The following is a 27,684-nucleotide window of genomic DNA, read 5'->3' as shown; positions in this document are numbered from 1 at the left end:
TGGCAGCTCCATCTTCAACAATCTTTGTCAAATATATCCACTATCCCTCCTCTGCACATGTCCACAACACCTCAGCCTTGCCTCTCTACCTTTGTCGACCCTCTGATGTACTCATGTCTAAGCTCAGCAACATCTGCCATATGTATGTATTAAATAATTAGTTGCAGTTTTGTCAGAGCGAGACATTTTTCCTGCATCAGGTGTTAAATTCCAGGTTACGTTCAACCTCTGCATTTCTCTGATCTTTTACTTTCTGTTACAGCTTTTAAACTGTTTAAAAGAAACTATTAAATCAAAAAAGCCATTAAGTTTCATGATCTGTTCCTTCTAACAGCAAATGTCAAAACGAGAGAAGTGTTCATGCTGTTATCTGCTCAATAAATCTGTGAAATCCAGAGACACACAGAAGACGCAGAAACCATTTTTACATACGTTCAGGTGAAGGTTGCAGTGTTTGAGAGCCAGATCTTTCAATCTCGAGTCGTCCTGTTTAACTTTATAGGTGACATGCTGGATGAAAGATGCAACGACCAGCATGCCATGCCACAGTGACCTGAAATGGGAGATGAGAATAAAAATGGACCCAAGAAACACTGAAATGTTTTTCTTTTCCTTCTCTAGATCTTGTCACCTTGACTCACCTGATAGAGTCCAGGTGTTGTAGACTGGCAGGGCCACACAGGGCGCTGTATTTCTGACCGAATGCTCTATCCAAACACGGCTGCAGCAACTCCACCCTGCGCATAAAGGACTCACACTCGTCCAGGGAAGTCACGGTCAGAAGTTTGGTCTCCTCGACACAGATACCCAGAGCTAAAATGTCCTCCACCTGCCAGAAATAAAATACTTAAGAACACAGAACAGATAAGTGTGACGAGAATGTTTAAAATGTAGCCAAAAAGATGATCCTCACCATTTCCTCCGGCTCCCAGTTTGGCCCCTGCTGAGCGACATGATTGGCTAGCTGGGGCTGCAGCAGAAATATGTGGCAGAGGGTGTCCAGTCTGGGTGCAAAATGCTTTGAAGCTGCCATTATCCAAGCAGGAGAGACGTCAGCTTTGGTGCCTGTGGACGTCTGAAGCTCACACACGCAGCCCAGCATGGCCTTGGTGAACACCTGCATGTGACACGTATAATTAGCGCCACTGTAAAAGCATCAGAGCAGGCTCATTTCTCATTGCTGCTGAAACAAAACAAAAGCTGTTGCAGGCCCTCTTTCTCGTCCTCAAAATTAATTTAAAGTTCATGGTTGTTTTCATGACTTTTTTAAACTAGGATCTTCACATTCACCACCTTACATACAGTATATTGCTTGTTTAATGGCAAGAAGCTCTTATTGTGATAAAAAGATGATTGGCAAAAATGAGTTTTGATTTTGCAAAAACTTAAATAACTCCAAGACTATTTCACCCAAAACATGTTTTACTGAAATATGACTGATAATATTTGTACCTTAAGCTCCTCCTTTGACTTGATCTTCAAAGAAAGCAGCAGGAAGTCATGCAGATAGCGGCGGGCGTAATCCAAACGGTCCCCATCTGAGAGTTTCTGGAGGTGACTGCCGAGCCTGCTGTTGTTGAAGGTGCTCACAAACTGGAGAATCCTCTCTGCACCACCCTCTTTTGTTACTGAAGAGCGACAGACAGACAGACAGACAGATGTCCATTTCAACGCGCTCTACATCGACCTCATTTGTTTGATTTGTTTTTGAGTTTGTCATTAACCTGGCATAAATTCAGATTCTTCCCACAGAGTCTCGAGGTGCATGCTGACCAGCCAGCTGAACGGGGCCGAGCAGGGCTGCTCTTCACCATCCAGCATGAAGTGGTGCTGCACAAGCACCTCCTGATCTGACTCACTGGAAAATATTATAATTAGAGACAAAAATTGCTTTATGTTCACAAAATGCAGTTTTTATTACAGAGATGAACCAAACAGATGAACCACTCTCAGGTGACATGATTAAACGTGAATATCTCTGTGATATATTAGACAATAAGAAAATAGTTGGTTTTAATAAAATGAATGTGTTAGATGTAAGAGGAAGAGGAAGTTAGACCGGCTCCCGATTTCTCAGAAAGTGCAAAGCTTTCACAGCGGAGCATGTGGTGTAACTCCAAAACACAGCTTACATTACGTGCTGGCTTTGGAATCACACAAAAGACGAACAGCAACTGTTAGAGAGGTGGTGATAATGTTCACACACAGAAGAGGTAATGCAAAGTACCTTTGTTTTTGGGGAGGTGTTAGTTGCAAAACCTGCGAGTCTCCCAGGATGTCCAACCACAGCTGTATCAGGCCCGGACCGGTCCTGTCATCAGAGAGCAGATCCAGATTCGCATACCGGTCCATAACCTCCAACATGCTGGCCAGGATCGGTGTCACGGTGGACTGAAGACAGCGCCACAGGGTGTGTCTTAAATCCAAAGATATGACAAGTTTATTTTATATGTATTCCTGAAAATGTCTCAGAGAACTGCACTGACAATAGAAATGAGCACAAAATAACGTAAAATGTGTTGTTTTGTCATTTTTACTTGAACATTTTCTGAAACAGTTATTTATCAAAACAAGTATTTTTTTTGTTTATACATAAAACAGAAAATCACAGCATATGAGAGCCTAATTTGTACAAGTGCATGAACAAGTAATAAAAATGTCCAATACTATCTGGAGCACCTCTCACCTCCAAAAACTGATCAATTTACTGCAATTATGGATTCATACTGCATAGACAGGGATAAAGTCAAATACTTTGACTGAGTTAATGATGCCTCACAGGATCTTGTGAGGTTTGTTGTCACATATGCAGGAGACTTTTACCTGAGAGTCCCTCCCTCTTGCAGAGCGTGGCGTTTCTTGGCCTCTGAGCACACCCACTCTTTAGGAGCGCCCATCGTTTCTTCTCTTTGTGCCAACGCCTCAACCAGTCTGCTCAACAACAATCTCTGAAAGTGAGCTTTAAACAGAGAGCAGTTTGATTAGAAAGAAATGAAGAATCTAAGATTAGTCGAGTGATACAAGTCATCAAACCATTTCAAAATTCTGCATATTTAGAGCATCTTTTGTTGTCAGGCATTGAAAGCGTACTTCAGCAATATATAAATAGAGATCAGCATTGGATATTTACCTCCTGTGTGGTTTTCACCAGTTCCTAGAAGGTTCAGAAGGACGTGCATCCTCTCCATACTTCTTGGAGCCACGCTGTCGGGGTCCCTCAGCAAACCCACTGCTTTCTGGATGCAAGACCTCACTAAAGACAATCTGTCAAGCTGAGCTCTGTCGCTCTGTAAGCAAAGAGAATTATATTATTTTTATTTTTTCAAGTATAAACATTTAAACATAATGAAACATGCTTTCATTATCATCTCATTTCACATTAACTCACATGTCTGTCTTCTTTAGAGGCCTCTCCTCCCCTCAAGGTTTCTATATCATCGTGGTTTGCTGATGAAGATTAAAAATACTGTTTATGTAACAAGAAAATGAGGCTTAAATTGCCTTTTGAAGACAAAACTAACCAAAACTATATATTTATTAAAAATCTAGTTAAGAGCTTAATTTTACTTTTTAGATTAAATAAATAAATAACCGTATATTAAAACCAAACACCTGTGACGGCACTCGGGCTTATTAAAGCTGGCCGGTGAGATGTTAGTAACTATAAGTAATTCACCCACTTTCTCCTGTTGCATTTAACATCAAACATCAAACGTCTCAGTAACAGTTTGATAAATCACAGAAAAATTGCAGAAACTTAAATGAATGAAACTGTAAAAAATAAAAGGTTCTGTTGTTAAGAGAGCTAGCCTAGCTAGCTAATCAGGTTAAATGAGCAAGAAATATAAACAATAGCATCTTTCATCCTTTGTTATTCTGTGGGTACTTTGGGTTAAAACAGTGTTGTATGTAATGATGATTAATAAGCTCCAGGTAGTGTGAAAACAGGTTTTTATTTCCTTGACGTACTCTCTGTCATTACAGAGTAGTATAATACTTCCTGCACAGTGTTTACCTGTGAGGGCAGGTTTGAGCAGGCTGCTAATCAGAGTTCCACAGAAAGCCGACAGGTTCAGGCTCATGTCCTCCGAATCTCTCAGGTCGTCAATATGCACCGAGTGCCAAACTCCTTTGATAGAAAAGATAAAACATTATGTTATTATTGTAATACATCAAGCATAATGCTGCAATCATGAAAATAACTGTGGTGGAACAATAACTGTTGTCCCACTTGGTCCTCACCTCCTTGGAAACCAATGTACTGGGAATGACTTGGGATCCTTGAAACCTTCACAATGAAAATCACCCAACAAGTGTGATCCTCCAGTGACATCAGATAATTCATGGTGCAGTATCTGTTGGCAGACAAATACAACGCAAATGCCTTCAATGTCCCGTTTCTCACCGACCCTGCTTTAAATCAGATCTGTTCACGAGTTTGAGGTTAAGACCTACTTTGCTGATGCAATGAGCTCGCTGCTGCAGCGGGATTCCTCGAGGTCCATTTGGATTAGCAGAATGTGAAGAGAGTGGCCAGCGTTTTGAAGGAAACCCCTAATACAGACAGATGAGCAGGAGCAAGATTAATCCGTATCAGCGTCTCTGATACTGCTGCAAAGAAAATGCTACTCTGAACTAAACCGGTAAGCACAGCCAAACTTGCTCATTTCTGCATCACTGTCTGTGTTTAGACACTGCAACATTGAAACTCTGCCATCATCAACTAAAACTTGAAATTACACTGGGGTTTTTTTTTTCAATTACAATAATAACTTGGGTTTCACTTTAGCTCTGTGAGAGATTGGCAACCTGTCCAGGTTCAGCACCCCGCCTCTCGCCCTATGGCAGCCTGGATTTAATCAATATCTGACATTTTTAATGTTTTACACATGTAGACTTTACTTTGGCAGGCTGATCAGATATTTTAACAACAACTGCACATCCATTTACAATAACATCTGTGATTGCTGCACAATCCTCCTCGATCTTAAAAAAAGAAAAAACGAGGAGCATTGCTAGTAGAGCTCATGGAGGGGAATAACAGTAAGAAGAAAACTCGAAAGGTTTCGACTAAAATCTTTCGACCAGCCCATCAGCTCGCATTAGATCTCCAGAGAAGAACAATGATGTCAACAAGCACCACAACGGTTATCTGGGCAGCAAGTCAGACAGTAGAAAGATATAGAATTTACAAGGGATAAGCTGGTTAGCAGCGACTTCCTGTGAGTGTCCAATTTCTCTACCAGCTGGCTCGCTGGCCAGGCACTGTTTGTGGTGGTTGTTTATATCATTTATGTGTTTCCCCAGAGAGGATATCCCAGAAACAAACTCCTGGACTGTAGTCCTTGTTTTGGACTCGAGACAAGCTGAAGGACAGTTCCAATCAGACCCTGCGGCAGGTGGAGAATTGGTGCACGTGTTACTATTCCAATACTGCAGAGTAGCACAAGGAATACCAACTGTGGTCCAAAATGATTGAAGATCAGTGGCAGGTCGAGACTCATGGGAGAGCAGCTTTATTTTGCACAAAGATCTCATTGAAAAATAACTCGTTAAAACGCTGTAAATCCTGCTTTATTTGAAAAATCGTTACCGTATTTTATTGCAGAAAGAGACTTCAGTGTCGAACTGGTGGAGCGACAGTAGTAGGATCCTGTCTGTGTGCAGTCCTAGAGCGTGGGCTACAACCTTGACATCTGATTTGGTTAACAAGCTGGAGAATGTAGTAACCTATGCAGAACCACAAAGCACACAGTGCAGTAAACAGACTGTAAGGAATATGAAGAACAAACTAGAGGTTTGTTTTGCGCCTTACCTCCAGAAACTTGCTGGACTCCTGATACACCTTCAAGCAATCTTCCAGAAAATCCCGAAGTGAGTGGTGATGCTGTTGCTGGAAGTACAATCTCTGGAGTTTGTCTATTTCTTGCTTTGCTAAATCTGAATACTTGAGCCTCACCACGGCATCAGGAGTGGCACAGTTTAACAAGAGACCTTTGGCTAAATCCAAGACTTCGTCCTCCTCACTTTGTCTTGCAGACTCAAAATCACTTTCTGCGTCCATCATCGCTTCACTTTCTGGCATCACTTTGTTTTCATTACATACCTCAATGGAGTCATCATCATTCTTTTCACATGTCTCAGTTTCTTGATCTGTTTCCATTGCATCACCCACCTGATCATCTTCCAGCTGAATTACATCTTTCTGTGTGCTTGTCTCAAGTGTTTTGTTTTGGTCTCCCTGTTGCTGCGGTCCTTCTTGAGTGCCTTGTGCTTCTTGAGTGTCTTCCACTCTTAGTGCTCTCCTTTCCAGGGCTTGCAACAGAGCACTGGCACAGGCATCACCATGGAAGCCAATAAAAATGTCAGATTGTTTGAAATCTTCTGACGCCTCGCCGGAGAACTCCTTCACCCACTCTCTCAGTTTGTCAAGAACTGTGTGCTGCCACGGCTCCAGATCGGTGCTCCTATCCACTCTGTGTTTTTCCAGCCTGTTGATAAGGGGCACTGGAAAGTGCTCATACACCTTCTTCTGGTCCTCCACTACCACCAGTCTGAAGTTTGTATGAACACGACATTTGACCCTATGGGAGCCAAGACCCAGATCAACGTACTGCTGCTTACTGAGGTAAACATAGTACTGGTTCAAGGCATCGTAGAGGCTTTCATAGAGATTCTGCATGTTGAGGAGGATGACAGTACGTCCAGTCTCCATGCATGTTTTCACTCGGTTCACATTACGGCAGATTTGGGCATATTCCTGGTCCTTTGGGAATCCTGAACCAAAAATGATTTCTGGCTGTGGATAGTCTCCTTTGGCAAACACTTGTTGCTGAAGGATATGGAGAGCTGCATTGTTAGTGGTCAGTAAAAGGAGGTACCGGCTCTCCTCAGTGGTGCCATGATCAAGATTCTTTTTTACCATTTGCAGGGTGCTTGGTCTTGGAATTTCTTTAAGGTCTTGGAGAATCTCTTGGAAAAATATGACAGGGTCAAAACCTTCTGGCTGCCCACTGAAGTTACGTAAGATGGCCTCTACCATCTGCTCACCATCCGGCTCATGCTGTGTAGTTTTGACTGCAGCAAAGAGCATTTTGACAAGGCTGTAATAATCCCTCAGGCCAAAGAACTGATTCTTGGAGGTCTCCTTACAGATGCTCAGAAAGGCCTTTGCCAAAGCTGGGAAGAGGTGTTTGATTTTCAGGAGAATTGGGTTGGAGGATGAACAAATGCCTTTGGCAGTTTCAACAAGTTCATCCTCACTTGGATCCCATCTGGACACAAATATCCCTCTGTTCATCTTGGCTGGATCCAGAGCCCAGTTGGAGATGCCAACAAAGCCGACCTTCATGTGTGGATCTGGCTTGTCATTGTCGATGCAACCATCCTCCAAGAGAGGATGAAGGGTTTTCAGTGGCATCTGAGGAGAATCTTCTGCTAGTCCTATCTCATCAAGCACTACCACTGACACATACTCGTCCATGTTTTTATCCTTCTGGAAGCGAGCACAGTTCCTGAATGTTCCTATGATGCCCTCTGGACTTGAGTGAGGGCTGCACTGGAAGGAGACCATATGAACTTGCTTGAGATTCTTGAATAGCTTGCAGTGGGAATTCTGTCCCTGCATGGCATCAGCAACCACAGTTTTTGCAAGTGACTTGGAGCTGCCTGGCTTGCCAACCAGAAAGAGTGGGATCCTGAGCTCAATACAAACCACCATGAGAAACACATTCTCTTTAAGTGCAACATTTTTGGCTATAGTCTCCCTGGTTTGTATGTTCTGAAGGAAGAAGTCTTGACAGGAAGAAATCTCTGTCTGCAGTGCATCTGAAGAGCGGTAACAATCCGGGAAGTACCTGCAAATGTTATCCAGGTACTCCTCTTTGTTCACCAGAGATGGGTAGTAGCAGACTCCAACTGCAAGAATCAGGCACTTTAGTGTTTTATCATCCTTACTGAGACGGGTGCAGTTGCTGAAAAGGACATTGCTGTGCTGGTAAAACCAAATTAGCACTTTCATGGACCTCTCCACATCTCTGAGACTCACAAAGCTGCACTCGTTTTTACGACTTCTCATGTATTTCTGGGAGGCTGCTAACACATTTGAAATGATGCTCTTGCATGATAGTGGCAAATGATGGTCAGCAACTTTCTTCTGGACAATCTGTTGGATATAAGAAAGCTCAGTTGAATCACTCAGCTGACCAAAATCCCACACCAAAGAAGCCATGCTAGGAGGCAGAGGGTGAACTCTGTAGACCAGCTGCCTTAGAGGGACTTTGCCAAGGCGGTCTTCTGTTTCATCAGCCTTCACTCGGTATCCCAATCCAGCACGTTCCAAGCGTTCCACCATTTCAGGTGAGTGCTTCCTGTAAGGATTGCAGGCAGCTATTACTTTTAAACCGCTGTCAGCCTTCAAAGGTTGTCCTCTCACTGTTCGGTCACACAGGATTTCCTTGATGGCAAAAATGGCCTCTGTGGTGTTGGCTTCATCAAAGAATAAAATGGTGTCTAGATTGTGCTTCACACGGTTCTGGTGAGCAAGTGCCTCAGCCTCCTTCACCTTCCTGTAGATCATTTCTGCAGTGGTTCCACCATGCACCTTAACAAGTACCATGTTCTCGACTGATCTTCCCTCCCTTTGTAAAGTACAAAGGAAACGAACCAATCTGGTTTTTCCACAGCCAGTCTCACCCATGATGACAACAGGAATTTCACATCGGAATCTCATGTGTATGGCCAACATCTTCATCACATTGTCAGCAGTGAGCTCATAGGTAGGGTCTGGATCAAATCGCTTGTCTGCAATTCCTTTCTTTGCTCCAACAACGCAAGAAATCCTTTTGATTTTGTCTGCCCGGGGTAACTGATCAAAGTCCTCAGTGAGAGATATCCTCTGCTGCTGCAAACCTTGAAAAAGCTCTTGTGACATCACATCGTGTATCAGGACTGCATTGCTGCGAGGATCAACTGCATTGAGTGTGTTTTGCCAATAACTTTGTACATTAAAGCCGAGGAAAGACATTGACATGTGGTCCGCATTGAAGAAAATGTATGGATGAGACTCATTTTCCCAGCGCTTACGAATTGTCAGACGGGCCAGAAGTTCCTCTTCCTGACTGTTCTCCATGAGTGGCATGGGACTCTCATCGGACATGTCCAGAGATGGCGAGGCAAAATCTCTTGCCATTAGAATCATGAACTTTACGATGAACCCTTTGAAACCAGGAAGCTGGTCAGCAAGGAATTCTCGATCGCAGAAAATTGAGTTCTCACAGTCTTTCAGTTGCACATTGAGGAACCAGGAGAAGTTCTTCAGCTCACCCCAGGATGGATCTTGCATTCCACAGTAGGACAGGAAGAGATTGAGACAGTCACTGGGATCCCCCATTCTGGAACCCTCCTGGTAGTTAAAATGATCCAGATCCTGTTTCTCCTTGTAACGCCTTAAGTACTGATAGGGTCTTTGAATTCCCTCACTGCAAAACTCCTGACCATCCATCAGTGGATCAAAGGTCTTATTGGCCAATAACTGCATCACTTCTCTTGGAGGCTTACAACGAATGGTGGGCAAAACATCAAGAAGTCCAAGCTTCGTCTGCATGAAAAAATCAAACATTAAAGAAAAAATTAAATCAACAGGAGATTCCCAAAATGTTCTCAAATCGGCAAATGATTTATTTGAACCTTTTAAAAGTTTACAGATATAATAAGCTTGCAGATTTAGGGCACTGAATTAAAATATACTACACTCAAAGACAATGTTGGAGTTGTTACTCAAAAAAATGTATTGCACATTACTTGTTACTTTTATTTAAAGTAATGCAATATAGTACTTAATTACTTGGTAGGGAAAGTAATTTGTTACATTACCACATTACTGTTGCAACTCCTCCGGTTGCAAAGCATCCAGCTATATAAAAGTCTAAACAACCGTCAAAATCAGAGTCCTGTGGTAAGATTCACCACTCACTTGTGACAACAAAAAGACTCATCATGAGGTTTCACAACTTCACTAACCAACAGGCAATATCAATCTTTTACACATGATGGTTTTGTATGAGTTCTTTACCATCTAAAATATTTTAGCATTCAAAGTTAAATCCACTTATAAAAAAAATCTAGTTAAAAAGATGAGTTTTTCTTAAAGACATGAAATGTGACGTGTGACGAGTTCTGAAGTTCTATTCAATGAGGGTCTAAAAAGCTCATTACCTCTTGTTGATGATTTGGGGGGAATGCATATGTTTTCAGGACCTCAACTGTGATTAAGTGAGCCACATTTCTTCTCCACAGCATGCCATGGCTGTCGTTCAAACAACCCAGAACTAACAGGTGGAACAAGAGCTCCTCCAAACCTGAACGAACCTGAGAGGTGTCCAAAGTGAAAAAACAAGACAGACTGTCAAACTCAAGCACAAGCAACAGCAGACCAAACGGCCTGCAGCTGTAAATGCTTGCATACTTACTCCAGCAGTGTCAATGTGCAGAATGACAGGATCCTGCTCTCTCAAAGGTTCCAGTTTCTCTGACAGACTCCTAATCAGTGAGTCTATGTCAACGCATGGCTCAATCAGCTTGAGGCTGATATGTTTTGCTCTGGGAGATATCTGCTGGAACTTCTCAAACAAACGATCAATGTAAAGTGATTTCCCTAAGAAAAGAAAAGATGCCAACATTTAAATATTGTAACTGAACTGCATTTTTAATAATTTTAGTGCAAGGAGGGGTTGTCCTTACCGACTGCAGGGCGCTCAGATGACACGATCCAGACTGAGAGCTTGTCTGGAGAAACCCGTGTGACGGGGTTTTGCTGAAGCATGTTTTCTGTGAAGTGGTGATGTAGATATTTCCTGGCAGTGTCGGCTGTTATACCCACACCAGCCTGCACTTTATCATTGCTGAAGAAAGAGGGCACGTATCTGTGCTGGTGCACAACCGGACTCACTATGACCAGACGATAATGCGGGCCGGCACTTCTCTCAAGACTGTCGAAGATCTCCCCTAAAGCTACACTGACATCATATCCCAGCAGCCCTGGATTCACCAGAGAGTATATCTTCTGGCAGTTTTGTCTGGAGCCTTGACTCAGAGCACGGCGCAGAAAGATCTCCACCTCCTCTTCTGTGGTTTCCTCTCTGCAGACTAGAACCTCATCAACAGACGGCAGAGGCTGCTCTGGACTCTCCATGTAAAAAGAGAGGGTGGTGGTAAAAACCTCTCCAATGGGGCACAGAACGAGATTGGGCTTTCCTTCCTGGAGAACTGACAGAAGGTTTCTGATCGTGTGCTGCTGGTTCATCTCAGAGAGGCATGAGAGGAAGTTGGCTAGTGTCAAGATATCCAGCGACTCACTCAGGTAAAGACTCATGTCTTTTTTGAATTGCTGCCAGAGATTCTCAAGACTGTCCTCTTCATCTTCTTCATCATCCGAAGAAAACTCCATCAAGTCGGAAGCCTCTTTCATGTCCACTTCAGCCTGTTGTGCTGGCATCACATCTTCTGAAGGTTCGTAATACATGTCGTCGTCATCAGATGAAACATCTTCTAACTCATCAGCGTTCGAGCTCATTCTTGCTGCATTACTGTAGGCGTGTCTGACATCATTTGGCGTGCACTCGGGTTTTATGGGAAACAGTAAGTGCCATAACTGCTGAGGAACAGACGCCTGGCGTTGACACACTTTGTGTATCCAGTGGCACAAATAAACCATCTGCTCCGAGGTGTAGTGGTTCAGCAAGCCAAAGCGGGAGCGCATGCTGCTGATGAAGGAACGCCATTTCTTCTGGCATGTATCCATGGACTGCGCAAGGCTTTGCAGCTGCGCTGTCACCTCACCGTAGTATGTCATCCGTTTATCTTTCAGGGACAAGAAGGTGACTCTGATGCATGGCTGCTGTTGTTGGCAGCACTCGACCTCAGCGTGCCAGTCTCTGAAGAGCATGTTCCCAGATGTTTGCATCTGAAGAAGGATGGTGCCCAGTCTCTGAACTCCCTCAAAAACCTACGAGGACATGGCAGCAGGAGTTTTGCAGTTAATACTATCCTAAACCACAGACACCGGGTCTACAGCTAAAATGTTTAACTCTCTTTAGCTTAGGTTCTAGTGTCAGTGGACAGAACTGCATTTATTGCACAAAAAACTAGTGATGGTGTCAGATATGATGACTTATCGTCATGCTAACCAAGAGTACATTAAAAGGGTCTGCTTTTTTTCTTGAATACTTTTGAGATCTCCTGCATCCTATTATCTCAGCTGTAAAAGTGGTGGAGTCAAAGCTTTAATTCGAGGACACAACAGGTACACAAGTCTGACAAATAAGATGAAACACAATAAAGAAGCTGAGAACCTTCCACTGAGTTTCCTTTGCTAAGAAGAGTCATAATTTAACCGTTTAAAAGCCGCTGACCTCTGTGAACCTGTTGACTTGCTCTCTGCCGTGCTCCCCTTTGGATGACATGAGCATGAGTTTGTTTTGTAGCTCGAGCAGATCTTCAAGCTTGTAGCTCTTCTCCTCTCTGCTGCTTCTCACTGTGACCTTCACCATGTTTTGAAGACATCTCTGCAAAGGAATCGGAAAAAACTGACTAATAAGAATTTGAAAATCACTTCAGTTTGTAAGCCCCATATTCTGTTTGTCAAAGGAACACTGTGCACTCACCCTCTGTGTGTTTTTATCAGACCAGTTTATGTGATAAACTCCATTAGCATTAATAGAGGAAGCCAAGGAGAGGGAGGACTGCTCGACAGAGCCGTGAGTCTCCTTCAGTGCTTTTAGCCAGCTCAGTAAGCGGGTAGACTCGCTCTGAAAACCAAACCAAACACTCTTATAGCTGCTTTGCAACATCAGCCAGGATGTAGGCGTAAAAATAAGAGAGATGATGTAAATACCAGTTTTTACCAGTTTGTCAGGGAGCTTCTCATCTCTACTTTGGGTGTCCCACACCTGCCGAGCACACCTCATGAATTCATTAAAGCCAGCTTGAGGGGAGAGGGAGTAGAGCAGAGGGGCATAGCCCATCACTGCATCATGGAAGCAGGCCACCTGATCGATCTCTGTGTCGTTCTCTCCAGCAGATATGGAAGCCAGATCCACGTAAACCTTCACATCGCTCATGTCTGTTGACGGGAGAACAAAGTGAGGATGGAGGCATCTTCTGCAAGGCCACAAGATTATTTATAACCAAAAAAGGGACGCTTTGTGTTTTTCATGAGATCACCTTACTTTTAAGGTTCTCTTTGACCCAGGTGACAAGAGTTTGGCTCGCTAGAAACTCTTCCAGACAGGCAGTGTGCTGCTTGGTGACCTTGGAGAGTTGCTGTCTGGCACGAAACAGGTCGTCACTCAGAGAGCTCAGAGCCCTGCGCTTAAAGCTGTCCTCTTCCTGTGGAAGGTACGAATATCGTCATAGAATGAAACATTATTTAGTTAATATCAATATAAATGTTTGGGCTTCTGTGTAACTTATGTTTTATCCAACAAATATCACTTGTTTTAGTATTTATTTTTACAGTAGGAGTCAAGATAGCTGAAGACACCAAAACTATGAGGAGAGCTTTGCACACATTTAGCACGTGAAGTTGCTCCTTGATGGTTTTAAGAACTTCAGTTCAGTTGTGCAGAAGATAAATAAAGAAGCGTGACTCAGCTACTGTAAACATGCACATTGTGGCAAGATCTGCTCAGTGAGCTTAAATACACTAATTACATTAATACATGAAGGTCAGTAGGTCCAGAAATGTTCTCTCTGCTTTTCAAAGATCAAGCAGCAAATAGATATAAGTAAAAGCTCTTGGGAGGAGACTGTATCAGCAGGCCTGTGTGATGAAAGTGCTACGTGAGGCCCCGCCTTCTTGAGACAAAAAAGAAAAAGAAAACTGCCATGACACAGAGAAGGTGAACAAATGGCATCTGTACATGTGCAGGAGGAGCTGTGATGATGTCTGGGGGTTTTGCTACTGCCACTGTTCCTGCAGAGACACACAGTCTCATCTAGTTCAAGCTCAGAGGGAAATACATTTGTTTTTTCAGCAGGAGAATGAGCCAAAAAACACGCCGAGAGTCCCTCCAGGCTGATGCCTGACTGAAACTCCAGGTTACAACATTAGAAACTGTTAAAAACAAATTCTGGAAAATGTAGCGTATATTTTTTTTCCTACACAAATCTATTAAACGTCTTCAGTTTTGGTCACCACGTCAACGAGACTTTGAGAACATCCTTTAAGTAAATAGTAATATTCATAAAGTATTACCAGTTGACTGAGTGCTTCGATCTCAGTGAAGTTTCCAGAAAGCCCCATTTTTCCTGCAATCTTCAGCACGGCGCTGGCTGCAGCCGCCGCCTCGTGGAGTTGTCTATACTTCTGGATCTGATTGAGTCTCATCTTCATCCAGTTGACCTCAGGTTTGGACCCTCCTGCCTCAGAAAACATCTCCAACATCAGATCCAGCTCTGTTTTTATGATTTTCCCATCACCCTGGTCCCCAGACTCAAGCAAAACCTGATCGAGCTGCCTAAAAGTGATATTTGCTTCTGCAATGCTCACGGCGAGGTCAACAAACTCGGTGAGCAGGGGGTTCCAGATGTTGTCGCAGACCTGTGTTAGGTTCACTGAAACAGGAGCTTGGAAGGAATATCTCGCTGCCAAAGATGCAGCTCCTTTGACCCACGAGGACAGAATCAGGTTGCTGTCTCGCAGTTTGTGCATCTCTGTGGCCATTTTTAAGACATTCATACTGGTTTTATACCAGAGGACGCATGGAGAGCCAGCACTCTTTAATTTGCCTTCAGCATCAAAGGGCTGAACAAGCATCAGTTTGTTCAGGCTCACAGCGTGGAGATCTGCATTGTGCTGCTCCTCCAGGGCCAACATCTCAGGAACTATTGACATAAGAACCATGTTAGTGTGAAGAAGCCATTAAACCACCACACAGCAAAAATATTTAAAATGATGAAATGAACGACATTCAACTCACCTGTGATGCTTTCTGTAACCTTTGCTATCATCTTTATGAGAGCTTCAATCTGCTGTTTCCTCTGCACGAACGTGTTCAGATCTTTCTCTCTCTGAGCTAAAACCTCGTCTGCACTGACAGCAACCTTCTCAGATTTAGCGTTTGACTTGTCTGTGGAAAACACGATGCAGCTCATATTAATCAAGACAGTTTGCAAGCATGAGCTAAAGAGGCAAACGGAGAAAATTAGTTAACTTTGCATCCCTCTTGTACTTAAATCTTCTGAATATCTCATTTATATAAAGGACAGGATGTGTGAGATTATTAAAAACAGAATGAAGGAATAGCAGACTCTGATGGTTCTCACATTGCTGGAAAAGCTTTTTAAACTGCTCCCGGTGTTTCAGGCAGGTCTGCAGGTCTCCCAGAGCCACGTCTCCTTGAAGCAGAGACCCCACCAGAGAGTGTACGGCCTCCACACAGCTGTGGACCACCTGCCCTGCGGTGTCGTCCACCTGGATCGCTTTCCAGTCACCTGGACCAAAGCAGCAACACCGCAGCCATCACAAAACCCGAACAGCAGCGAGTAAAAATTTCAAGAAGACGTAAATGAGCAAAGAAATGACGTACCCTTCAACAGGAGATGGCTCACGGCGGACTGAGGGTCGAGCAGCTGAACCACCACGCTGTCTCTGAACCGTGCAGCTGACTCGACCACCACAGCAGACACAACAGCAGCAGGAAGTGCTGATCTGACCTTAGAGGTCAGACTTCGCATCAGGTCTCCCTCCTGCCTTCTCTAAAAACAGAACACATGTTTACTCTCCTACTTCATAATGTATGCTACATACAGTGTTTCACTTATCAATACTGACGTTAATGTGAATGGGAGAATTTTCCAGTGAGTCTTGTTAAAGTCCAAACGCCACACATTTATTCAAAGCTGACATTTTACATTCACATAAAAAGAATTTTACTGGAGAAAAATTACAAATTTTGAGAGAGAAAAGTTTATTATAACCAAAAATGAACCTTTTAGTTAACTTAAACCAAAAATATGTATCTTAAGTTTTAGTCTTTTTTAATAGGGTCATATTTGCAAAGACAGCAATGGCCAGATTTCCTAAATGGGGCAAAATGCAGTGTGTGCACGATCTCCAAATAAAGCTCACAGGCAATGTTATAGGCAATATCAAGTGCAAAAAACATGCTTTTTTCAGCATTAAAAATCGGTGCCGTTAGCAGTAAACTGCATGTCGTAAACAGCAATGTCAGCAAGTCATTTTCACCTTTCTTTTAAATTTCCCTGCCCTATTTTTGGTGTCCTGATAGAGGAACTCTCTGAAATGCATAAACAACAGAGTCAGGTGCAAAAATCTCTGCGTTCTCTCTTACACACACAACCCTGTCACTGAGCTTAAATAGTTTGTACTCAGTAAATCAGGCCCTTAGTCTGAGGAGCCTGTGTTGCAGACATGGACGTCTACACTACTGTGAGAGAAGTTTGGGTGCGTAGTTCCTGCTCCGAACTCCTCAAATCTTTTCCTGACTACTGTTACAATGTATAAATGTTATATCATATTATACATGTATAGTGAAACTAATATGTAATAAACTAACAATACAAATGAACGAGAAACCAGCTAAACCAGTCTGAAAATAAATAAAAATGAATTTAAAATATAAAACTAATAACTGAGAGAAGCTCACAAAAACTCGTTCAGATTAATCAGTTTTGTAGCTCAGAGATCATCATTAAAAACACAAAAACCAAATCTTACATTTGACCTGCTAAAAGCTAACTGACCTAGCGCGGCACCATAGAATAAAAGGTTACGTTTAAAATCATATCTATCAACTGATTGATTTGTTAAACCAGCTCTCTGTTACATTTTTTGTTGTTCTGAGGTTTTTGAGTGTAATGTAGGGAAAAGACAAGTCAAAGCTCGAGACACAGACTGTGGGAGAGAGCGAGGGGTCACTTGGCCGTGAAAGTACGGTTGCTTTTTGATCTGAACTACATTGTGACCCTGGTGACACTTAAAACACTTAAAAGTGCATCTTAATCTCTACGCGTTTGATAAAAGAAAAAAAAGTCTATAACTTTGGAAGTGCTCTTTAAAGGTTTTAAAAGTGAATATTGAAACTGTGCTCTGACTCATTTATTAATTCACAGTGTACCTGGCAGATTGCCTTGATCGCAGAGTGACACAGCTCGTCCAAACAGGCCTGTATGACTTGGTTTTTACTTAATGCAGTCTGGGACGACTCGAGGCAGCAGAGCATGACTTTGTCCTCGTCACTTATCTGTAAATAAAACAGCTCGGGTGAGTTCAGAGGGAAAACATCTGCATGCTGAACCGACACCAGTCTGACAGAATAGAACTCAGGTGTTTCTAAAACGAGACCAGTAATGTTGGTCTGACACCGATCGGTGCACGGGTCCTGACCTTGGACACCCTCTTCCTCAGGTCTTTTTCCAGGCTCTGCCTCCAGCAGGATGAAACTTCCTCAGAAGAGCACTCGACCTTCAGCAGCGCGTCCCACATCTGATAACATCACAGGCATTAAACGAGGTGAACTGAGTGGTTAGAGGCAGGGCTGATGGGTAACTCTGATTATCTAATCAGAATAAATTACTAATATCAGCCCAGATTACATTTAAATAAGTGCAAAGAGTTTATAGTTACATTATCGAGGATCCCTTTTTTACATTTCAGTAATGTCTTTAGAATGTGCAATTATTGACCAACAAAAAATACATTTAAAATTCATTATTAGCAACGTAGTTTGATTTTATCAGCTGTGTTTGCTACATGCCTCGATTTCCTTTGGATAGCTGAGTGATTTTGATGATGTCAGGAGCGGGTTTGGAAGCAGTTCGTCTCTCTTCTCTCTGATTCGGTCCTGCGTTGCAAACAAGTCCTTCAGAAGCTGCTGCTTTAAGGTCTCAAACTCATCTTCTTTGGACTAGAAGACACAAAACAAAGATAACAAATTTAAGATAACAGATCACACTGAGGCATTATGGGACATATAACATGTAGGGTTTTACCTCTTTTCTCAGTTTAGCCTCCAAAATCGCTGCCACCTTCAGCACCAGCTGGTAGGACAGGACGATGGCCTGGTACCACGGGACGATTCGCACTAAGCGGCACGTGTTCTTTGCAACATCAATGCTGCTCGCGAACGCATGTTTGATGGTTTCACTTTCAATAATTCTGCAGAGACAAAGTTAAAGTTACAAAAAGCACAACACCAGAATGTATGAAGCACATTTCAGGTGTCATTACCTGTCCTTCTCTCTGTCTACCTTCAGCAGGATGTGGGTAAAGCACTTCTGAGCATGCTGCATGTAGGAAGAACAAAGGTGATCACAGAGGACTGTATTAAAGATGGAACAAGGTCAAATTACAAGTTTATATTAGTTAGTTGGTTTTTCACCTTTAAATTCTCTTCCTCTTTCTTTAAATCTGGTCTTTCACCACATTTTCTCAGTCTGTACAACAGACTCTGGATCAGCTGTTCTGCAGATACTCCTGTCACATCTGAAAACTCAGGAAGGTCCTCAAATGCAACCAGAGATAACCAGCTCACCAGGAGCAGAGGCGTCTCTGTAGCCAGTGATAAGTGCTTCTGGATCAGAGAGAGCATCCTCCTGTGGATGGAAAATGAAATAATTCAGTAAATCTGATCGATACTTCAGGGAAATAAAGAAAGCTACGATGGGTTTGAGACAGACTCACTTTCTTTTGTCCGGAGAGAACTTGACAGTCTCTCTGAATCTACTGAAACTGATGCTTTGTAGTCCAGACCAGTTCTCTTCTTCAACAGTGGGACCCAGTTTCATTGCATCAGCTCCAGGCTGTCTGAGTCTGAAGAGGAGAGGAACGAGCAGGACGACCTCTGCCACCTTGTCCTGGGCACAGCGGTTTATCAGACCCACCACAGTGCTGAGGGGGAAACCGAACCATGTGAGGATACAAGCTCAAATGTCAACACCTCAATCAGCACACCAAGATAATGTTTAAAGATGAAGGTTAACTTAACTTAGAAGTGGAGTTTCATTTAATTTAATTTCGTTTTTAAAGTAATTAAAGCCTTTGAATTGCTATGCTGCTTTTTTATTAGTCCATAAAATGTAGCAAACAGCAACATCTATTTCACATCAATTAGATGGATTTTTCTTAAACAAACAAACAAAACGTTTGTCAGTGAGAAACTGTTGTCTAACCAGGCCAAGAATTACTTTTCTTAAAGATTGTAAAAACCTACTGTTGTGTGTTTGTGAAACAACTCTGCAACCCATCCAGGTTTTTGTTGTCCAGTGCAGACTGTGAGACCAGCAGACACAGCTCAGCCCAGCCTTTAACTCCAAGGTTAATGCTACAACTTTGGGTAACCATGAAAACAGAAAGCCCCAGAACGAGAGGACTAGTGTCCCTGCAGGAGCTCGGGAGCTTCTCCTTCGGCTCTCCTTTTAAGATTTGGAGCAAGTTCTCTGAAATCAACTCTGACACCTGAAAATAAAATCATGTATTAATGGTGGTTTATAGAAGCTACTGTAGATAATTTCTACTTTGATTTTTTTGTCCTTTTGCTGAACACACCTGGACCTGAGGTGGATGTGAATTGTCTGGGTATGCCATCCTAGTGTGAGCAGAACCAAGGCTCTCTTTAAAATACCTCAAACTTTGACACAAGCTCTCAGTGCTCTGTTTATCTGACGGAGTCCATTTCTGGAAGATTCTGTTCAGCAGAGTTGAAGCTGAGGACTGCCAGGCATTTGAAATCTCCACACCCTTTGTGTTCTTCCAGTTAATAATTTTGTGAAAAAGACCTTTTTCATCATAACGGCTAATGAGTCCTTCATAAAGATGCATCTCTGTATAAAACACAGGCAGGTTTGGGATCAGTTTATGTGGAAATCCAGGAAACAGAATTGGACAAATGACATAATAGCAGTCTCAAGCTCAGTGTTTGTCTTACCCTTAATACTTGGGTCTGAAGGAATGTAAATTTGTCTTTCGGCAGTTCCTGAAATCTCTTTGACTCGTTGCTTTACACCATACCAATAAGTCACACAGCTGCCTCTTCGCAAGCTGCTTTCTTCAACAGAGAGGCGTGCTTCCACCAGATAACCTTCCTGCTTTAGTCCACTAAAGATAAAATATTGAAGATTTGAGTGAAAGGGATATTCATGCCAAATTTTTATCTATCTAGATAAAAACACAACATCCTCTGGAGCAAAAAAGAACTTATTCAGGTGGAATGCAGGAAAAAACAATATAATAAAATATATTAACAGCTATATTCAAATGCTTGACAATCTACACAAGCTACTCTCCAAATACACTGCATTGATAAGTATTTGCTCATCTTTCTTCACATATGTACTTGGATTGGCATTCTATTGTTAATCCACAGGATTTAAAAGGATGTCGGCCCACCCTTTGCAGCTGTAACAGCTTGAACTCTTCTGGGAAGGCTTTCCACAAGGTTTAGGAGTGTTTACAGGAATTTTTGACCATTCTTCCAGGAGTGCATTTGTGAAGTCAGACAGTGACGTTGGACAAGAAGGCCTGGCCTAGCAGTCTCTGCCCAAAGGCGTTCTGCTGGATTGCGGACTCTTCCCGGGCCAATCTAATTTTTCCCCACTTCATCAGTGCATGTGATGCTTTGCATTGTGTTTTGTTACGTAAGGCTTGGGTGCAGCTGGTGAAGCTCTCTACACACTGTTCTTGAGCTAATCTAAAGGCCACACATAGTTTGGAGGTCTGTAGCAAATAACTCTGCAGAAAATTGGAGACCTCTGCCCACTATGAACCTCACTATGCATTGACCTCATTCTGTGATTTTACGTGGCCTACTACACAGCTTTCCTCCATTGTCATATCAAAAAAACAGAAAGAGGCTAAAATGCCCCAATGTATATTTTCAAAAAAATTGGTTAATTGGGGGTTTGATCAAACCACAGAAATCCTTCCACACCAAACCAGGAAAGAAATTCTTTATGGACCTATGTTAGTACAGGAACTTTGATGTATAAAGTAAAAAGGCCAAACACAAAATAGAATCACACTATCATCCTAAGCAGCAGGAAAAAACTGTGGAACCATAGGAGCTTTGCTATTAACCTCTTGTGTATGTTACTGTCCTAAAATCTAACATAAAGAACAATAAAAAATACAACATGTAATACATCATAGATACTTACACAAAATGTGTTATTACAAGGGGCGGGAAATACCCTTGTTGATTTTGAAGCTGAAGTCTGTCGAATTCTTGGTTGAATCTAAACGCTTTGTCCAGCACAGCGTAGATGTGAAAGGTGAACATAGGAACTCCGGGTGGAGGTCTCACTGGGCTTCGATCACTGTGAGTGAAAAAGATAAATGTTTAAATATGAGCTTTAGCTCCAGAGTTTAAATAAACAGTTAAAATCAGTCTTACCGTGTGCTTTGGGATGTTTTTTCTGCCGTGTTAGTGGCTGCCACAGTGGACTGTTTGTCACTCCCTCCCACTCCAGCCACAGCTTTGGCATAAGACTTCTGTTTGGCACCTTCTTCAGTTTGAGATGCAACACCTGAGCCTTCTGCAGAGGGATTCTCCTGTTTAGGCTTTGACTCCTTCTCGCTTCGTTGCTCCTTGGCTGGCTCTGATGATTCTCCTTCTGGATTTTGCTCTGATGGAGTCTGAACTGAGCTGTCTCCTTGCAGCTTGGGTCCAGGTGTGTGCTTGTTCTGATCTTCTTGCACCTCAGCAGCTTTCTCTGTGGCGGCTTGAGTCTTTTCACCCTTTCCCTCGTCTTGTTTTGGCACAGGAAAGTCTGTCTGTGTTTCCTGATTCTTCTGAGTAACAACTCGAGTCTGTGTGAATTTATCTGAGCCTTTGAGCTTCCTTATTTGAGTCTGAGCTTGCACCATCTTTTCACCCTTTCCCTCGTCTTGTTTCGGCACAGGAAAGTCTGTCTGTGTTTCCTGATTCTTCTGTGTAGCAACTGGAGTCTGTGTGAATTTATCTGGGCCTTTGAGCTTCCCTGTTTCAGTCTGAGCTTGCACCATCTTAGGATCTTTCTGTGGTTGCTCGCCGCTGTTTTCCCCTTTTTGCAAGTTGTCTTCAGTCTGGGGAAGCTCAGGCTGTGTTTTTAAAGACTCGCTGTCCTGAGTTTGGCTGCTTTCAGTCTCCATAGCCTTATTCTGATCCTTCTGTATGTTTTCACTTTTGACATCTGCCTCTCCTTTAGCATTTTTTCTTCTTTGATTTCTCCTTCTTCTCCTCTCCTTCTCTCGACTGTTCCTGCCGGGCTTTCCAGCTCCATGTTCCTGGAACACACATTAATTTATATATTTCACGACGGCTCAAACACCACTAACAGGCCCCTGAAAGCTGTTTGTTGTGACTGCATGTCTACCGTATTTGTCTTCCGTGGTCTTTTGGTTGCAGAATCCTCAGCTTCCTTGGTTTGCACCTGCTGCCCACTGGCACAGTGGGGGTGTCCTCCCCCCTCCTCCATCTGTAGAGACACCTTTCTCAGGTGAGCCCCTGCTCTGCGGGAACTGTCTTTAAATATAAAAATACAGGCACAGTTACAGCTTTTAATCCCTGTGAGGCTTACTATTCAGGTCAAGGTTGTTGCATTACAGTTAATAAAATTAGTGCAACTGGTCTTCTTTATAAGAGCAGAAATACCTTAAAAATACTGCACACAGCATATCATGGCACACACTCTGCAATGACTTCCTTTATAGTCATAAAAACACCCTATTAGGTTGCCTCATCTTATCAGCAGTACAAATGAATATGATAACAATTAATTTATGATAAAATGAAGTAGAACAGCAAATGACAGCATCATATTTTGACAAAATAGCGTCATAAAGTCTAATACAAGGAGTAAAAACTACCAAAAAGTACCAGAGATGCACAAAAACAGGCTGAGAAGCGACTGTGGCATTAAAGGTAATAAGAATACAATAAAAATAGTCTAGTACGCTTGTTATTACTGGATAAAAGGACAAGAATGACCGTAAGATCTGAAATAACCAAGTGACATTTATTAAATAAAGACAAAAATACATAAAGTTCATGATGTGTTTGCTTACCTGTTTGTATGTTAGCTTCGCAAGTAGTACACTAAAAATCTGCCAGACAAACATTTACTTAACTTCCTGATGGACCCGCCCACACACAGGGACCGTCCCCAAAGGTTCAGACTCACAACCCTACCCGCATCTCCCCAATATTGATCTAACATATACGTTTGTATTTGTAAAATATTACCCGGTTTTATAAAAATCCGTTTAGGTCAGTAGTTGGTTAGATAATGCAGTCTTTACAGATTCCTTCGTCTTGTTTCTGTAGGTAAATTTTTGAGAGTCCCTAAACCGGAAAGCAACCTTTTCAGTTTCGTTTCTGTGTGACTCTCTGCAAAGAAGAAACTTATGCCGCGTTCAGGTGATGATCGGAAGTTTCACTTTCAGTACCAAAACAAAGAAACCCAGCCACTGACATTATTACCGTGAATTACATTTATCTTTATTATGTTTTATTCTATAGTAAAAAAAACCAAAAAACTACTTCGTGACAAAAGCACAAGATTTATTTTGAAGAAAAAGACAAAAATCACATCAAATATGTGTAATATATCCACATTATTCTCACTAAAGGATACTGCTGCTACTACTACTACTACTAATAGTATCTGACGTCACTTTTTAAAAAATGAATGGATGAATGGGTATTAATAACCATGGGTAAGTATTGTTCATAACAACTTTTATTTAATGAACCTGTGAACTTCCTGCATGTGTAGATAACTTGATTAAAATCCTGGTTAAGGGTTAAGTGAAGTAGCACTAAGGCTATTGGGCTCAATTAACTAGAAAAAATGCACAAACATACAAACACAAAAGTGATCCAAACAATAATGCGCACCGATAAAACTAAGTAAAGAAGAATCAAAACTGAAACACCACCGATGCTGACTAATTGAAGATTGTTAGAAATCCTCAATCCTTGTAGCAAATAGGCTTTTATTTTGAAAGAACATAAACAAACCATGTCATTATTATCATCATTATTATTATTATTAATATTATTGACCACAACAAGTTTAAATCCATTTTGTATTCAGTCAAATATGTCGAAATCGAAGTTGATTGAAAACCAAGTTCTCAATCAACTAAATCACTGTTTTGATCTCGGTGATGTTGGGGAGACATCTGCTGGTGAAGAAGAGTATAACAACTCCTCTGGAGGAAATAGTAATTTTCCATTTATTAAAAATTAGTTAGATGCTATAAGAAGCAGCATGTTGTGATTACTATGGACTGAACAAAGCAGAAAGAGTGCCAACACAGTGCACTTTTTTTATGTTCTTACTTTTGTGCTTTGGTGCAACATCTGAGACTTTTTTGTGCAGATTCGTGTGGACTCAGAGTGGGCTTTCTTTGCTGTTATATTAACATGTGTGTTAACTCAAGCGTTAAGGTGTAAATTAAGTTTATGTTACAGTCTCTCCTTCTCAAGTCCAAGTTATAAATGTGATTTGCACCAGAAAACACAGTGAGGTGAAATATAAGACAAACATGTAACGACTCAGCCCGGCATTAACAGTATGATGCTGTATCCTCAGTCCTGTGAGCCGGCAGGTTTCTTGATTCTCCGAATTATGACCCGGCTCCGCCTTCCACTGGGCCGACCTCCAGCACCATCCGCCTCCCCTGGCAGTGACCCTGGGGGTCGGGGTTCACCTCGGAGTGGTGCAGGGCTCCTCCCTAATCTCACATCGTCCACGAAAGCCTCCACTCCATCAAACTTGGTCGTGAGCTCAGCGAGACGCTCCTTCAGGGAGTTGAACTCTTTGTAAAGATCTCCCAGAGCTTCTGACAGAGGCTGGATCCTGAAAGAACACAAAGAAATTAAAGTGTTTTTTTCCTCTCCAACAGTTTCAGTTTTATATTCCTTCTCTGCGCCCTCTTTTTGTCTCTCCTCTTTCACCTCTTGGTTGTGGAAAGCAGTGTCCAAGTACATTAGTCCATGTAAGAAAAATGCCCCGATGAGTTCATGGCCTCAGTCGCTACTTTGAAATCATACTGAATACCAAATGTTAATTTTAAAAAATAATTGTGGTCACATTTAGAAGAAAATAGATACAGATATAGAAAGATATACTTTCTATATCTGTGCAAACCTGCTCAAATTAAAGCTGACCTTTTAATGTTACAGTTATTCTTTACATTTTGACTGACGCGCAAAGCCCGAACACCCAGACTGATGTAACTGTGCCGCAGGAGACTTAGAAAAGGCCCTAAAACAGAAAACCTCACCTGCCATAGTCGGGCAGCACAGTGTTGTGGTCATGCAGCAGCAGATCTTTGACCTGCGTCATGATGGCGTATTTCCAGTTGTCTAAAACCAGCGTGAGGTTGGCACATCCTCTGGTGTTCACTCTCTCTGCTGCAGGTGAGCAAGCCAGGAAAACAAACTTTATTATTTTCTGCTTTTGGAATTATTACATCAGCAACAACTGTACATGACTTCATTCATACAGGTATCATGAATTATTGTAACCTTGTAGAAAAAAGTAAAAGAAGTAAAAAAAAGAGGGAGGGAGAGTGGTGGGGAAGTCAGTGCAGAGCTGCAACTAATAATAGTTTTCATAGACTGTGGATGAGTTTCTCTATAAACTGGCTGGTGTGTAAAACTTGCCATGGGTGTAGATTTTAGTGGAGACGCGGCTCTCCCAGGAATTATAAAACATGTTTGAAAATGAAGGAAGCAGATGAACATCAAGGGAAGGTCTTTTCTCTTCAACAGCACTTCTTTTTTAAAATAACATATAAAGTTTAAGTTCACAGAACCAATGAATCACAATAACAGAGAACGAGCTCCAGCGCTAGGAATTTCTTTTTTCGTAAAACGTCTGAGTCACTGCTTCTTCAGAATAGAAAGGTTTTTGATAACTAATCCTTAACATTAGTTAAGTAGATGAGATTCTTCTTAAAAACACACAGAATCACAAAGATGCTTGAAATCCTGTTGAAAAACACCCGAGCTGCTGAATATAGCTGACAAACTGGAATCGATGATTTACCATTTACAACTTCCAGCAGATTACTTCAAAACAGAAAACAGGAAACCCTCTTGATGTGTAAACCTTCAGCTCTGTTAACATTCACTCAGGATTACCAGGACAAACATTAAATGAAGAAAACTAAGAATAATTATTTGAAAACACTTCTGGTAACATTTATTCTAAGCATTATACATCTAAGAAATGTATTTATTTATTTGAAATTTATTTAGTCAGATTAAAAAAACAAAAACAAACAAAAAAGTAAAATGAGCTAAAGCTCTGCTGAAAGAAAATATAAATATAACCAGCAGTAGAGTTTTCCTCTCAAAAAGCTCCCTGTAACGCCGAGCTGATAACACTGAGCTGTTAAACTTGCCTTCATTCCTGTAATCCCACTCCGGTCTCCAGCTTGTTTTCTGTCTCTGAGCGATGCACAGAGCTGCAGACAACACGATCAGAACTCCAGCGATTCTCATCCTGATGAAAAAAAGCCCAACAACACACAAATGAACCCCTGAGAGCTCTCAGTCACCGAGTGTGAGGCCATGAAGGAAAACAGCAGTCGAAGTAGTTAACGTGTAGGAAACCCACCTGTTCTGGCAGTCAGAGGTAAAACAAAGAGATCTGGATAAAACTGATGCTTTTTAATCTGAAGCAGAGGGAGGATCTTCAGTCCTCACTCCCATCAGCCGGAGCATCATATATCAGGATTTCACAGTGGAGGGAAACCTGCTTTCTATCTCTGTTAACTCTTACGTTTGAGGGGTCAAAATAACAGAAGAGGGTTGCATAACCTCAAGCTTAGAAACAATATTTAATGAGGCAGAAAATGTTGAGAGGAGGGAAACAAAACAGCATATGTAAAAATGTAAAAGCTGGAATATGATCTCAGTCCTTTGAGAGCTTCAGCGGAGCTCTTTGATGTTTTAAGGTCAACCTAAAAATTCCTGCTCTTCATCTGCTGTCCATGTGAGCTCACAGGAGACCAGCCAGACCCGGACCGCCTCCACAGGGTCTAATCATGGCAATTAAACACAGTCAGCATTTTATCTGCATGTAAACATACCACTTCATATCATGGGAATTCACTGAGATGCCTTCATGGTGACATAAATATGTTTTAATGTGTGGAAATAATAAACCAGTTGATACCTAGTTATAAAATAACGTCTACAAAACAAATGTAAGACTAAATTATAAAGGCTGTTGTCCACAGGCCAGCAGACTCATGTTAATTCTTCACGAGCGCCATAGAGCAAGACATGGCTATCTTCCCAGGTCTGCCTTCAGGAGGGGCTCCCAGCGAAGTTCTCCTGCCTGGCTTCACTGACGGTTTTCCAGCAGTCACCAGTCATGCAGAAGTTGCAAAGGCCCGAGCTAGAAGGTAAAGCTTTCCATTTACCAGTAGACTGATGCTCTAACCCTCACATATGACCATGAGCTCTGAAAGAATGATGTCACAAATGAATTTTAAATTATTTTTCTCTGAAAATGTATGGTGTCACCGTTTCTTCATCTCGGGAGGCAGCTGAGGTGGTTCAGCATCTGATCAGGATGTAATACTTGGAGAAAACCTGTCATCTGGCCTGGGAGCACATCAGGATCACTGAGGTGTACGTGGAAAATGTTGCAGAGGAAAAAGATTCC

The 27,684-nt window shown here is 42.1% G+C and overlaps 2 protein-coding genes and 1 long non-coding RNA gene across 8 annotated transcripts in view; 1 reads left to right on the top strand and 2 right to left on the bottom strand.

Moving 5' to 3' along the window:
- Positions 1-23,081, bottom strand: part of rnf213b (ring finger protein 213b) — a 34,313-nt gene extending 11,232 nt beyond the window's left edge. The window contains exons 1-39 of the mRNA XM_086304545.1: positions 23,063-23,081; positions 22,372-22,520; positions 21,411-22,282; positions 21,175-21,333; positions 19,947-20,116; positions 19,568-19,842; positions 19,233-19,477; positions 18,704-18,910; positions 18,402-18,615; positions 18,251-18,306; positions 18,013-18,178; positions 17,778-17,927; positions 17,408-17,506; positions 17,139-17,264; positions 15,588-15,756; positions 15,325-15,492; positions 14,979-15,128; positions 14,255-14,883; positions 13,227-13,386; positions 12,903-13,120; positions 12,663-12,806; positions 12,411-12,563; positions 10,741-12,004; positions 10,470-10,654; positions 10,216-10,368; positions 5,816-9,598; positions 5,594-5,730; positions 4,456-4,554; positions 4,243-4,355; positions 4,016-4,129; positions 3,389-3,447; positions 3,131-3,287; positions 2,824-2,959; positions 2,228-2,416; positions 1,725-1,858; positions 1,453-1,628; positions 914-1,117; positions 642-829; positions 433-553 (exon numbers count right to left, since the gene is read on the bottom strand). Coding sequence (XP_086160671.1) covers positions 433-553; positions 642-829; positions 914-1,117; positions 1,453-1,628; positions 1,725-1,858; positions 2,228-2,416; positions 2,824-2,959; positions 3,131-3,287; positions 3,389-3,447; positions 4,016-4,129; positions 4,243-4,355; positions 4,456-4,554; positions 5,594-5,730; positions 5,816-9,598; positions 10,216-10,368; positions 10,470-10,654; positions 10,741-12,004; positions 12,411-12,563; positions 12,663-12,806; positions 12,903-13,120; positions 13,227-13,386; positions 14,255-14,883; positions 14,979-15,128; positions 15,325-15,492; positions 15,588-15,756; positions 17,139-17,264; positions 17,408-17,506; positions 17,778-17,927; positions 18,013-18,178; positions 18,251-18,306; positions 18,402-18,615; positions 18,704-18,910; positions 19,233-19,477; positions 19,568-19,842; positions 19,947-20,116; positions 21,175-21,333; positions 21,411-22,282; positions 22,372-22,473 — 11,844 coding nt within the window. The 5' untranslated portion in view covers positions 22,474-22,520; positions 23,063-23,081. The remainder of the gene's footprint in view (positions 1-432; positions 554-641; positions 830-913; positions 1,118-1,452; positions 1,629-1,724; positions 1,859-2,227; positions 2,417-2,823; positions 2,960-3,130; positions 3,288-3,388; positions 3,448-4,015; positions 4,130-4,242; positions 4,356-4,455; positions 4,555-5,593; positions 5,731-5,815; positions 9,599-10,215; positions 10,369-10,469; positions 10,655-10,740; positions 12,005-12,410; positions 12,564-12,662; positions 12,807-12,902; positions 13,121-13,226; positions 13,387-14,254; positions 14,884-14,978; positions 15,129-15,324; positions 15,493-15,587; positions 15,757-17,138; positions 17,265-17,407; positions 17,507-17,777; positions 17,928-18,012; positions 18,179-18,250; positions 18,307-18,401; positions 18,616-18,703; positions 18,911-19,232; positions 19,478-19,567; positions 19,843-19,946; positions 20,117-21,174; positions 21,334-21,410; positions 22,283-22,371; positions 22,521-23,062) is intronic.
- On the top strand, positions 4,470-21,336 carry LOC147323862 (uncharacterized). 5 transcript variants are annotated; one of them, XR_015130798.1, is made up of 4 exons: positions 4,470-4,643; positions 10,297-11,359; positions 13,079-13,395; positions 15,365-21,336. It is a non-coding gene; the product is annotated as an uncharacterized LOC147323862 (long non-coding RNA). The 5 variants fall into 5 exon arrangements; XR_015130797.1 differs by having other exon boundaries at positions 10,297-11,508; XR_015130796.1 differs by having other exon boundaries at positions 10,297-13,139; positions 13,250-13,395.
- A 474-nt stretch (positions 23,082-23,555) lies between the features above and the next one.
- LOC147323860 (uncharacterized) lies at positions 23,556-27,657 on the bottom strand. 2 transcript variants are annotated; one of them, XM_086304544.1, is made up of 4 exons: positions 26,629-27,657; positions 26,414-26,514; positions 25,289-25,418; positions 23,556-24,861 (listed from the first exon to the last, which is right to left on the bottom strand). In XM_086304544.1, the coding sequence occupies exons 2-4, from the start codon at positions 26,511-26,513 to the stop codon at positions 24,591-24,593; spliced, it is 501 nt and encodes a 166-aa protein (XP_086160670.1). In that variant the 5' UTR covers position 26,514; positions 26,629-27,657; the 3' UTR covers positions 23,556-24,590. The 2 variants fall into 2 exon arrangements, with proteins under 2 accessions (XP_086160670.1, XP_086160668.1); XM_086304542.1 differs by having other exon boundaries at positions 26,414-27,657.
- Positions 27,658-27,684: the final 27 nt, after the last annotated feature.

Source organism: Aulonocara sp. 'chitande type north' Nkhata Bay, linkage group LG8, assembly GCF_057382095.1.
Source record: "Aulonocara sp. 'chitande type north' Nkhata Bay isolate Kocher_YH1m ecotype deep benthic linkage group LG8, A_spYH_male_GT1.1, whole genome shotgun sequence".
NCBI lineage: Eukaryota > Metazoa > Chordata > Actinopteri > Cichliformes > Cichlidae > Aulonocara > Aulonocara sp. 'chitande type north' Nkhata Bay.
Note: the sequence above shows the minus strand (reverse complement) of the source record. Positions and strands in the feature narration are given on the sequence as shown.

Bases quoted from the DNA above. Each gene is read 5' to 3' on its own strand.
- LOC147323860 (XM_086304542.1), bottom strand. From the start codon at position 26,513: ATGAGAATCGCTGGAGTTCTGATCGTGTTGTCTGCAGCTCTGTGCATC. The intron at 25,419-26,413 runs GCAAGTTTAACA...GCTCACCTGCAG, and splicing joins GTGGGATTACAGGAATGAAG to CAGAGAGAGTGAACACCAGA. The intron at 24,862-25,288 runs GTGAGGTTTTCT...GTGTTCTTTCAG, and splicing joins GTGCTGCCCGACTATGGCAG to GATCCAGCCTCTGTCAGAAG.